The sequence below is a fragment of the Homalodisca vitripennis genome, chromosome 3, assembly GCF_021130785.1.
Source record: "Homalodisca vitripennis isolate AUS2020 chromosome 3, UT_GWSS_2.1, whole genome shotgun sequence".
In the NCBI taxonomy this organism is placed as follows: Eukaryota; Metazoa; Arthropoda; class Insecta; order Hemiptera; family Cicadellidae; genus Homalodisca; species Homalodisca vitripennis.
Window position 1 is genome coordinate 19,186,249 of NC_060209.1, and position 14,289 is coordinate 19,200,537.

The 14,289-nt window shown below is 31.2% G+C and overlaps 1 protein-coding gene across 1 annotated transcript in view; it reads left to right on the forward strand.

Moving 5' to 3' along the window:
* The first annotated feature begins 10,980 nt into the window (after positions 1–10,980).
* Positions 10,981–14,289, forward strand: part of LOC124358106 (protein let-653-like) — a 28,822-nt gene continuing 25,513 nt past the window's right edge. The window contains exons 1-2 of the mRNA XM_046810399.1: positions 10,981–11,037; positions 12,086–13,110. Coding sequence (XP_046666355.1) covers positions 10,981–11,037; positions 12,086–13,110 — 1,082 coding nt within the window. The remainder of the gene's footprint in view (positions 11,038–12,085; positions 13,111–14,289) is intronic.

Consider the following 14,289-nt stretch of genomic DNA (forward strand, 5'->3'; position numbering starts at 1 on the left):
ACATGAGAATATTTAAGACAAAACAGGTTTATGCATCTTACTATTCTATATTATAAAATATATAGAATGTAGTTGTAATCTTAAGCGACTTCATTTTAGACGTTTTACATAACTAATATGATATATGAACACCGTAATAATATATAATTAGCCATTAATATTATAATACCTCTTAACATTACAAAACTGTTACATACAGATTCAGAATAAACTCTTTTAAATATTCATTCTTATTAACTATAAAAATAAGAGCAAATTAAAAGTTAAAACTTCTAAATTATGTTTTAAAATTAATATTTACTACCTTTTACAAAATAATTTTTTGCAGTTTTATATTAAAGTAAATATAACACTAATTACACTAAGATAGGTAGAAGGAAAAAAGTTATGGTTGAAATGTAAATAATGATATTTCAATTAAACATTTTCAAGCAGTTTTAGGCGATGAAACAAATTATCTAATTGAAAATGGGCACTTTTTGAAATTATGAAGTTCCCTGGCTACACATTATAAATAAAAACCAATTGTATAGTTCCTGTAATCTTCAAATTAATCTGTATTCATACCTTTCCTTCCTACAATTCGTACTTTACAATAAAACTATTATAATTTCATTCTTCTTTTATCGTATAAAATAAGCTTCTTAGTAAATATTTTAAAGCATTAATGCTTGCAGGATTAAAGAACAAAACTTAATTATCTCTACTATTAAAAGTTCTCTGAACGAATAACAGGAAATATAAGTTCCGTCGACTAATAAAGTATCCACTTATTATTCGTGAAATCCTAAGAGGCAATCAGCTAAGTGATGTTGGCTTATCGGTGACCTAATCAGAACAGGGGAAGGAGCGCTACTACCGCCTTGAGTCAGGCGATGTCATCGGTAATCCACTGAATTGCAATATATTCTACAAGCAAGTCTTGTGAATCCACAGTCCTTCAATATTAAACGAGTGCTTAAAAATTAGGCAGTGAGAATTCAAAAATATTTGAATTAATTATATTTAGTTATGATAGGCATATTTCATTACAACTCTAAGGATAAGACATTTCATAGTTACTGTATTCTCCCTTGTCTATACAATAGCTATTTGATAACCATACGCTAATAAATGGATAAACTATTTATGAAATATATAAGTAAGATATACATATTTTAATCGCATTTTTCTAAACATCAAATATATGAAACAGTAAAAATTTTTAAACAACAAAGGAACTTTATACTTACAATTTTTAAAAAGTATATAAATTATAAATAACTAATTAATCTGTTACGTAGGGGGAATTGAGCTTGTTAGCTTATTAACTAAAAGCCAGGTAAATTAACATTCCATCCTGATTCTTCAGCTTCATTTCTTTATTACACGTGCAATATTCCTAATTGCATTACCACTTCAGCTGTACTAACTTTGTGAGAAGTATAATCCACTTAACTCAAATAATGGTTCTTGTGTAAGATACGGAATTGTCAATATATTGAAATTAAATATTTTATGTACATTTTCAGGACAAACAGTTCTAGTAGTTATGAATGTGTACTGTAAGCTGGAGTGGTATCAAAATGGCATTGATTACTAGCCTACAGCATCTATATAGTTACATGTGTTTATAAACGGATTATATCGTTATTCTGACGATTTTTGTGAAAATGCATATAGTAATTTTCCAATGAAAATATAAGCTAACATCTTATTTCTACTATATAATTATAATGGTCATTATAAAAAGGAAAAAATACGTTTTTTACATTCGCAAACCACATAAATATTACTTACTACATACATAATATGTATAAAAAAGAAATATAAAAATACACATTACTATCATAATACAACTACCTAAATACCTTAAATATTACATACGTGTATAAAAATACTAACATGACAGATAGTTTTTCATTAATGAATTAAACATTTTGTGAAAAACGCACACAACGGATATAACTTTACGTAAAAAAAGTATACGACATAAACATAATTAGTTTATTTGAAATTTCAAAGCTAATTTTACCATATTGCACAGTTTGTAATAAAATTACAAATATAAGAACAATTCATTCATTAATATGAAAAAAACATTAAAATTTTTAAATAAACAAAAAAATAGATCTTGAAATAAAAGTCAATAACTCTCCTATAAGAGGAAAAAATCCTGCAGTATATTGCTTTTATTAGACATTGATTAAAATACATAAATTGTATCAAGTATTAAGTTACAAACATATTCCATTACATCTATATTATAATAAATTATAAATATTTTTATAAAACCGGTAAAGATTTCATATAATTTATTTTCCCGTGATTCTGCCTATATATATTTATCTGATTCTGTGTATAATATGTTTACTTGAAAGGTCTAAGGAATTTAGATAGAAATAAACATAATTTTAGGAAAATAAATCTTTTTAGTTGAAAGAAAAAACAAATCCCTCTACGTATTTCAGTAAAGGAGATACCCGCCTGATTATGAAACATTAATGTACTTTTCAATGCAAACAAGAAAGTATATTAAAAATTGGAGGGATAGCTTTGTAAAGATCTTAAAAATATTTTTATTTAAAATACCACGTAGTGTAAAATATGTAGTATAACAAAGTTTTGTTCTCAACTCCAAATATTTGATTGTGTTCAAAGAAAACATACCTTTTTTAAAACTACACTACATACATTACAATGTAGTTAATAGGCCGAACAATGTCGAAATTGATAATTATGGAATATCACATATTGTATTTAACTGGAATATTGTCAATATCAAGTAAATAAGTAACCTTTTACTTACTGGGAAATACTAATCTCTGTCGGAACAACGGTACTTATCCTACCGACTAACCTATCATCGCTATCATCAAACAATTATATACATCTCACAACCAAACAAACGTACTTAATAATAGACTATTTATTTATTGAAACCTAAGCACATTTTTTATTCCAGGAGCATTACTAAAAGTAAACATGTCAACAACAAAAACTCGTGTACGTAGAAGCAGAAAAGCTGTCACCTGTTGCGTTTCCGAGAACTGCCTAAATACTGATGTAATCTTTAGTATTTAAAACATTTACTGGGTGATTAATTTTAGTTTGGTAATGAAATGAAAAAATGTCTTTATTAGAGGCGAAGTTAGGACTATAAAGTCCTCTCTACCACTTAACCTCGTAAAAAATTAAACTAACATACATATACATGTATAACTAAAAATAAATCTATTTATTTACCTTATACATTAAAAGAATCTTAGCTTTAAAATAATAAAAAACAACCTCTATAATTAATGTAACTTTATAAATATTTACAAAACTATACTAAGACATATACGCATGCATTTATTCAACTTGCATTCAGTTGCCCTAAGTAACACATTCCAAAGCCGCCAACCGCTATACCCCCTGAGCCCCCAGCATCAAGGCCCTGACCTCCGCCCCAAAGCGAGCGCGCTTATCAATGGCTCTGATGTTTATAGGTAAGACATTCCACAATCGGCAGGCAGAAACTGTAAACGACTTACTAAAGGTAGTTGTTCGATGAATTTGTATAGATAATAAGGATGTACCCCCCCCCCTTGTACTTCGTTCACTTATTTCAGACATAAAATGAAAGTTGTTTGAAAGATAACTGGGACAATTAGCTGGGGTAATGTTAGCTAGTTAGGGAATTTTTTGTTTTGGTGCTATGAAAACTCATAGGCTACACACTTCACATTAATATTAAAAAAGCAACAAATTAAGTATTAAAATAACAGCTCGTTTTTAAGTGGTGAAATGTTTTTTTTTTTTTTTTTTTTGGAATAGTGGTATGATACTCACTCACTGTCTTTCCATATACAAAGTTGCACAAAACCCATTGCAATTAAAACACTCGCTTATTTAATTTTCAATAAATAAATAAAAAAGTATTATCGATTTATAACTTAAACAATTATTCTTTGGCAACTTTTTTTTATGAATTCTGTTTTAATTTACTATTGTATTTTTTAAATATATCGCTAAAGTTTTCAATGTGCACAACATGTTTAAGAAGTAAATCATTGCATTTGGTCTCAGTAGAGTATTAAAGCTATCTATCACTGTTTCGGGTTTTCTGTATCAACATTTATTATTCGAAGAAAACTTACCCCGTTGGTGACGTTGCCTGACTAAAAGCTGTTAGGTGGAGATCCGGACGTGGATAACTCGACATCTGTAATTGTGATTGGACCGTGAATGATTGTGTTGTAGGAGGGAGTTGTTTTGATTGAGTTTATAAAGACTTTTGGGAACTATCGTTTAACAGTCTTTCAACTAAAAAGAATGATAAACTTATATATAGAACATTACATGTGTTACTAATTTTTGTATTACCTGTATTTATATTTTCCTCCTTAATCTAAAAATATGCATTTTCGAAATTCAATAATGATTCATCTACTTATTTATGGTCTTAATTTGAGTCCAGTTTTCATGAATCACATATTCAAAACGTAAACAAGTAATAGTAATGAATAGGATATATTTATAACGTAAAGACAATTTATTTCGGTACAAATCAGTTTCAGTAGTATTTATTTAACAATAAACTTTTTCAAAACTATGGTCCATAAGTATAATAATTGGTAAGACTAACTTGCCAATAAGTATAACTTGGGCGTTACCACAATGCCATTAAGTGAGCAAAGTTTGCTGTTTTTTCAAGGAGTGTTTTATATTTACATACCAGTAATTTTATAAAAAAAAGTAGAGGGCATCTGTTTTTTTTGGGACATCCATCTTATTCCTCCTTCCTTTTCTTGAATATCAACAGTTGAATAATGCAACCTGTTTGTCCAGCGCGCGCGATCACGTGGACACCGCGTTTTAACAATTTCTGTTTTTGAATTTTTTAATTAATCATTTAAAATTTATTGTATGCTGCACTGATAATTTTGTATCAACACAGTCATGACGTCATTGTTTTTTTGGACCCTTCTATTTGCCCTCAATTTTTTTAATAATGATGGCAAAAAACCGTAATCGATTTTTTTTACGTCGTCAAACGTCTAAGTATAACAAGAAAGATTTTAAGGCTTCGCAATTTTGCACAAAACAATTATTTCATTACTAAGTGTACCGCAAGGGGTATCTAGAAAAATCAATCTAGCTTAAAAATATAAGCGATTTTGCGCCAGACGGTGTACACGATAGTTTGATGTATTTATTTAAGCGCGAGATCAAACATAACAAACCACGAAGACAAGCAAACAATTAAAACACAATAATGAAATGCATAGCAACATGTACCCCATCAGGCGTACGAGGCATTTTACAAAAACCCGGTGTGTACCCAACCGGGTACACGACGGCAGCTGTGAAATATCGCGTGTATCCGATGGCGTACACGTCGTCGTGAACGTGTTAATCGAAAAAAACGCTAATGACTGGATACCTAAAGATGTCAAAGTGTTGACGAAACGTGTCGTTATGTCGCAATATTGAGGACCGTCTAAAGTAAAATCATAATTCATCAATGGCATAACTTCTTATTAGATGGCAAGAAAACGAAAGAAGAGAAGTCACAGGTTGTGTCACTTATTGTAGTAGTTTCTTATTGAAATACTGCTGGCCTAATTGTCCGTATAGTAATTTTATCCAGGCATATAGTTTAATTTTTGAGTTATGCTTATATAAGAAGTTAAGAGAGTCAAGCCTCAATATTTTGATAGTATATTAACACACTGAAATAATTTGTAACGTCTTACTGTTTTTTAATGACAAGTGATATTTTGCGTCTATAGTACTGTCTTAGTAAAATATAGGTATAACTATCACATTGTCTAACTCTTCTGATACTTTTAGTGAAGATATAAGCTGTCAAAGTCGTAAAAGTTTTATATTGTAATTAAAAACAGTTTTTTTTATATTTCTTAGACAAAACAGATACAGAAACCGAAGGTCATAAACGTGTAAAGTATTATTGTAACATATATTTTTGAATAGAGAAAACTTTTAATATTACACTCATTTATTTACTATTATTATACTGATAATTTTTATTTTCAATATTGGTTAAATGAACTGATGTTATGACTTAATGAATCTCAATTAAGATGCAATAATTATGCACAAAATTAATATTTTGTATTTTTTTCGCACGATTCCATTATACATAATTGTATTGGTTATAAGTGCGTAACGTTTTACAACTAGTTAGGAATTGCATTTGATGCACTACAATACATATGCAACACAGTAAGAAACTATGTTTACTTATAAATATGTTTGCTTCTCCATATTGTTACTAAATAACACTCCATCATTGTTATTAAATTTAATAACCATATGACACAGTTGTTGTGTTTTAATAAATCTAATGTTAGAGATGTAGCCTTGAAAAGTGTTTTATAAATATGTATAACACAATATGAATAAATCTTTTAACACTTTTTTTAAACTTTTATTTAACTATTATTACCTGAAGATGAAATCACAGATTTCGAAGTGTACATTGTAAGAAAAATAAAAGGTAAAAAAAGTGTTAAAAGGTTTACTCATATTGTGTTATACAAATCTACTGTATTTATACAAATTTAACTTTTACTACACGAATATTAGAAGTATATATTTCACTGAACAATTAAAAAATATTATTTCACTCTGCCATTAGTTTTGTGATATGAACCAAAGTAGTTCTAAGTTTTTCAAGAGTACAGAGTGAAAATAAATATTTGGTGAATTAAGATACATAAACACGCTACATATTAATGAGCAATTTCATTATAAAAGTAAATAAATGAAAGGGAAATCAGTCAAAGTGAAAACGAGAAAAATCGGAAACATGAACAGTTACAAAGAAATAGACTTTGGAAATACAAGACGTAATGCAGGTGATAATATTGCTGTGAAAAAAAAAAAAACAGTTGAAGTATTAAGATAAACTTTGCTTTATAACCAATTTGCGTAAAAGACCTATTTCATTTCTCGAAGGCTTACGAGTATATTGTTGTTACTATTTATCTACATTACATGAAACGTAATCCAAACTATCATGAGAAATAATATTCTGAACATTAAAAACTACAATAAAAAAATATTATTGTCATTAACCTAATATCGTATTGTAGAAGTCGTTGTACGCAATATTTTTACAAATATATCATTAGTTCTAATTAATATTGCTTTTGTATCTTATAGCAAAATTCACTTCCAAATACCATTTTATAGTGTATCTGGAAGTTACTCTATTCCCATTATCAGTGGATATAAATTATAGAGTGCTATCTACGTTTCCCAGTAACCTAATGATGTTATCATCATTTGTATCATTCTGGCAATTATGATGTGTTTACTATACTTCTAACAGTTCTTCACTACTCAAGCACCAAGTCAATAGTTTACTTTCGTGGTAGTATAAACCTTTTAAACTAGTATAACAATATATTATGGTTACCTGGTTCGTTTTCTTTTAATTGGGTATGATTAAATTACCTGCAACAGTGCATAGATCAAGTTCGATGAAGTGTATTATATTTTAGCTCTTCCCAAGAAGATTTGTTGTAAAATAAATTAAGGAACGGATATCCTTATTTATTTTATTTAGCGCAGATTAAAAACCTGCCTTTGGCCGTTGTACTATTTATCAGTACTGTTTACCTTGTACTTCATTGACTCTCATATTTATTCTGTTTGATACGATCCTCGCAAAGAAAAGTGGCTTATGGAGGAGCATAAGGATAAAGTACCAAACTGATGCTTTAAAGGATATCAATTAGGAGTACATAGTTGTGGTAGAAGTACACCACTCTAAATTTTGCGTAACTTTGTTCACTGAGGTTCAATTTCATATTTTAAGTCTATAGCCCGATTCATTAATAAGAGATAGTAGATAGAAAATCGTACGGAAAAGAAAGTTTAACACGCCCGGCAAACAAAAAAAGAAATAGTGTTAGCTTACTATATAGGCTTCAATGACTATCAGCTACATTCCATACTTAGACGTATAACACCTTCAAACTCATTCTTGTCTACGTAGAAATTAAGTTTTATTAAGAATTTCAATTCTATAGTTGGAATATTTCACTATATATTTTGCCAAGTGATACATTAAAGTTTTACTTCACTAACTTGGATTTTATATCAGTATGCAAATTATAAATATCTGCGCACCAATTCAACATAAAATGACGTTGTACATGTTTTGTAATAGTTAGGCTATATGACACATGTTAAAATCTGTATGTGTATGTACTGAGTTTTTTTACTAATTTATTTATCCTGCTTATTTCTCGCTGCCACCATGGTTTCCAAGACCAATTAAAATACACTCGCTGGCTCTAAGCCAAATCACATGTGGTGACATGCACCATCATCGACCTCCGTGCTCATCATATAGAAATGAAGCTTGATGGACAGTTTGAAGTTCATACGTTACATCGTTTTTCGAGAGATCGTGTGGAAATACCGATAGATAAACAGACAGAAATGAAAGTTTCTTTACCCTCACCAGTGTTACGCTTGGCTAAATGAAAAACATCAAGTACTTACCATAGTTCCACAAATATACAAAAAGTAATTAAAATAACTAATAAGCTAGTAGACTACAGTAATTATATGTTTTTTCAGTATGTATTGGTAACATGTATGTAAAACATTTATTTTATTGGGAGAAATATATTTCTCAGGCTTCCCTAATTATGACAATATGTCCATTTGTAAATTGAATTTGAAGCATTTCTACATTTACTGTCCCCATTTATACGACAATATTAGTAATCAAAGAAACATTTTTTTGGTCAATTTCTGGAAAACACAAATGATATGCAAAAAGCTAAATACTAAATTTTAAGCCACGAAAATTACTATTAAAAATTTATATATATTAAATTGATATAAAATTGCTTTACTTTATAAAGCATCATGTGGCAAACACAGTGGTAAATAGGTATTACTTTTCTTATTTTTATAGAGCGTAGTTTAATAAAAAATAGTATTAAAAATTATAAATATAAAAAAGATTTTAAACGCTTACACAGGTAACTTGTTTGTAATGTTACAAACGACTTCTAGCTTGTACATTCCATTTAACGTTTTCAAGGCTCGGTATTTTTCTAGAACGCTTAAACGCGAGATGTGCTTAAGCGTTAATGAAGGTAATAACAAAGCACAGTTACACATTACTATACTATGGTGAACTGCTTTAAACCATTACTGGCTATGTATTTAAAGGTAAATGTGGATACATTTATATTACACCTTCTTTGGTTTTATACGTGGTGAATTAAAATTAATGAAATAAATGACTTAGCCATTGTGTTACATGATCACGGTTGAATATATATTCGGTATTAATCACGATAGAAAATATTTGTTTTACTTTTATAACGATTTTTACAAGAATTTCACATCTTACTTATACTCAAAGATGTGTAAGATGTGAAATTCTTGTAAAAATCGTTAGAAAATTAAAAAAAAATCTTTTCTATCGTGATTAATATCGTTCAATTTTAATCTTTTAAACAGGTATGATATGTCGTTTTTATTTAACGAGCATCCAACGTTAACTTAGCTCACGAGACGTACTTTTTAAGTTGTTAAGTTGTACAATATATAAAGCAATTGGATTCGTCTTTTGAAAATGAAATATATATTTACACACTTTTGAGAGTTTCCTTAAAAATTAAGGGACAAATCATACTCGTTTCCATCCTTTTGTTACAAGGAAGGGTCTATTACATTACTTCAGATTAACTCAGATGAGAGTTTGTAGCTGAAAAGCTAATGTGACATAACAAATATTTTGTGACATTTTAGTTGTGTACTGTGAACTTACACATAAAGTTACCTTTTAATGATTGTATTAATAATTTGTTAATATTTTGTACCATAGTTCTAATTTATTTATGCTGAATCGCGGTAGGAAGTAGGCTCTTGTTAACTGGACGCGGTGCGTGGACATTGTTTGTTCAGTTAGACCGGTCAATCAGCTGATCGAGCTACGGTGATACGTTCCGACCCGGTTCGCTGCAGAGAGAGAGGGGATTAGTCGAGTCTTGGAGTTTCCACGAGAAGGTGTACCGGTCCAGTTAAGAAGCTGAAGTTCTCTAACCCTATAGTTGGGATTTAGAGTAATTATTTATCGCGTGTAAATTCTATTTCAAGTATTTAATTTTCTTTAGTGCGTTTTATTTTCCGTTCTGCCTCCGTAATCTTCAAAGTAGTAAGTCCCGTACCAGCGTATAGTTAATATCTTTTATTTTTATAATACTGTAATTAAAATTTCTAAAGTTTCCCATCTTTCAGAGTCTGAAAATTTAATTCAATTTTTTTAAGTATTGTGAATTAAATTTTGGTCATAAAGTAAATATGAAGTTTTGTGTTATATTAATTTTGAGTATTTTGAGAAGAGAACTTTTTATTTTGTTTTGTTAATTTAAACCATTTTTGGAGAAGTATACATTTTTAGTTTAATTTTAATTTTAATACCTTTTGATCAGACTCTTAATTAGATTTGTTCGATTGAGTGACATTTTGAAGAAAATTGAATCAAAAGTTTGTAAACTTTGTTAACTTTTTGGTGAACTTAAATTTCGGAATAAATCAAGTACTTCCGAAAAGTTGTTTTAATTTATAAAGTATTAGCTCCACATAAATTCAATATATGTACTATAAAAACGGTACAATTTAATGTCTAATGGTCCCAAAACTCTACCTCCTACAAGTGACATAGATTCGTTTTAAATAAACTCACTACTCAGGCTGTTTCGTCTCAATAACCATTAGCTTCATTAAAAGATCACACATTGCAATATGAATGATTAGAAAATGTCTACTTATCGTATTTGACATCATTTAAATTAATCTTTTTACATTAAATTTATAAAGGTCATATTTTTATAAAATAATGAATTAAAAATATGAAGTATATCAATGATAATTAACGATGAGGTTATATCGTTAGTATTTCTTTACTTTGATTGTGTGTATATTTTAGATTAAAGTTCTTGTTGTTACTTGATTGCGAATATGTTAGAAGCAGACAGTAAAGGTGGCAAGAGAATGATGGATGGTCGGAAACAAGGTGTGAAAGACAAGTGGAAGTTATGATGCCATGGATTCCTCACACGTTTTGCTGTATCTTTCATTTTATCAGATAACGATAAGACTTCTACAAAGATTGATGTCTTTAAGAAATACAGTATACGCATTATTCTTGATCTTTTGGTTTGATGGTTTAACATTTAGTTGTTGACTAGAAAATCCAAAACTGCATACTTTACTGTATAAGTTTACCATTCGTTTTTAAATCATTAGGTGAAACTAAATTATTTGAAAGTCAGGCAAAAGTCAAAGTGTCTAGGCTGTGAAACGCTTAATGTACTCCTATTAATTCGGTGAAAAGTTTCCTGATATTGCATATTTAGATTCGATTACAACAAAAAAACTGTATTTTTAAAGCTTTAAGAGTATAGACTAACTTTTAGTAGTAATAAGGACATTTTTACATTAGTCGTGCATGAAATTACAATACATATGTTATGATCAACTAAATAAATTAGTTTCAATTAGCTATAGAATGATTTTAACTACAGCTAATTTACAGCAATACTCACTACAATGTACGCAAATTAGAAGCTATTTAAAAAAAACCATAGTTTATAATACAGTACTATATTTTATAGGGTTACCCGCAGAGGCGTAGGCTGCTAGAAGGGCCTATCTCGAGATGGCCCTTTGTGCGGAATCGCTTATAATTTTTGTCTCCATATTTTTAAGTATATCCTCCCATCTCACTCATTCAAATATCCTCTTTTTTGTCAAGATAAACCATTTAAACTTCCTATGTGTCGAGATAGGCCGCTTCTAGCATAGAAAAATGGTGGCATCAGCTGGCTGTGTGGTTTGTGTTTTCTGCTGTACAATATAACCTCAACCACTCAACAAAACAACCGGAACAAGCAAAACCTCAACAAATCAACCCAATGCACTACCAACAAAACCCAAAAACGAATAACCGCACACTCTAAAACAGCAAACACATGACCAAACCAACCAGTAACCTCCAACTAACTAGCCCACCAAAAGTAGTAGCATCAACCTCACAAATCAAACATAACCTCGAAAACCCCAGGAACCACAACGGCACCTCTCACCCAATCTCGAAATCACACACCAACCTCCACATCACACAAAGAACATTGACCATGACTCCACTCTAACTCACACCTATCAGAAACCTCTTACAACAACTCGTAACTCAACACAACGAACGGACGCACACCTCAAACAAACTTCACACAGCACATCGATATCAAGAAACAAAAAAACACGAGCCAACACCACCCACACGAACCCGGACACACCGAACACCTACGAGAGTCACACACACTCAACAACACAAACGAACATCAAAGAGAACCAAGCCCAATTGCAAACAACAACACGCACTCGGACCACTCAAACACAGAACAACCCGACAACAACAACGCGAAGACCTCAACCAGACACAACACCTCACCCCAAACCTCCAGACCACGAAACAACCACTCAACAACAAAAGCATCCATCAGACATAACAACGAACTGGCAACAACACAAACCTCAACCAAATACCTCACAACCACAAGAGATGCCCTACAATCGAAGAAAATACAACCTCGGAACCATAAGCAAAAATAACCCACCGAACTACCCAGCACCCACACACCAACGTCTCAGACGACGAAACCTCGCACCCAGGACCACTAACCTCCGGCCACCAAGAAGGGGCTCTCTACCCCGCAAAACCTACACCACAGAGCAAATGCCACATAGAACGCACCCAAGCACACATGCGACTCTAAACACACCCAAACAACCTCGACACAACAACCAAGCAGCAAAAACACTCACTCGGACAATACACACTCTAACGACAACACCCAAAACACGACTGAACACCACACACAATCAGAAAACGCAGACTCACACAAACACACCAAACAATGTACAACCGAAACCAAGAACACTCCCGAGAGAACTCCGAGCAAAAAAAACCTCAACCAAACCTCACTCAAAGACCCGAACAACACCACTCCACCAAACACACACCTCGTCACAATCCACCCAAACAACAGGCGACGCTCAAACATCACGACAACCACAAGACCACCTCTTGTTGTTTTGTATTGTGATGTGTAGCTTACAAGTATATTTGAGGTTTCTATTATATTGGTGTAGATACTGAAGAATGAGGTGGTGAACTTCTTTTGAAGTCTAACTCAAAAAGGTGTAAAGAGAATAGTAGTTAGGCACTGAACAGTGGGCCGTAATGTTCGGAGGAAACAAAAGCGGCAGTCAGGCCTAGGTTTATACTCCACTTCGGGAAAAGATGTTCCGCCCCTAAAGTTAATAATACCGTTAAATCTTGTGCAAAAGGATAGTGCTACAAAAAGTTCTCATTTGATGAACAACTTAACGTTTTTAACCAATTTTACGGAATCCTTTGGGTAACAGTGTTCAAATTCCATACATAGTAGTTGCATGACAATACAGATAAGAAAAGCTGAGTGTGTTGGTTAAAAATGTGAGATAAGAAAATTGATCGATCTGCTGTTTGAAGTATCACCTTAATTTTAATGGAAACAGTTACAGGTATGTCGAAATTCTTATTTTTGTCAATATTTCAAGTATCACAAAAAAGGATTAAATAACCAGGCTAAGTTATGGGCAGGGGAGTCCTTTGAAGAGAGAAGAGAAAACATACTAAGAAATGCCTCGGGAAACTGTGTTGGGCAACTTGCTACTGAACATTTTAAAGAAAATTCCACATAGGCCTAGTCATTATACTAAAGTCAAATAGGCTGTATTTTGAAGACCCAAACTATCACAATCATAGCATTTAACAAGTTGTTTTCAAGTATTACATGGAGAAAACTGGGCAAGCTCTGGCCAAAAAAAATGAAATAAAAATACCATTTTAAATTTTTTTAGAAGGACAAACTTAGCTCTAAAACGTCCAAAAACGGATGTGTGTGACTATTGCACTCAATGTCAGAAAAAGGCTTGAAAAATCAACCAAAACGAGCCTTCGCCGTAATGACTATAATGTTTTCATAAAAGAAGAGCTGAAAGGTTTAAACAAATAAAACAGATTGGATCAAACAGTGCATACAATCTAATGAGTCTGAGTTTTGAGTTCGACTAACTCCCCAGAACCTTGCCTTACCCAAGTTAAATTATCACTGTTCCTCAATTTTTAATAAAAGGCTTTTATGGCTGTATTTATTTTAATGTTCATGTTTCACCAATGACGATACTTCCTATTTCTATACGTTTATTGAAGGTGAGTCAAAA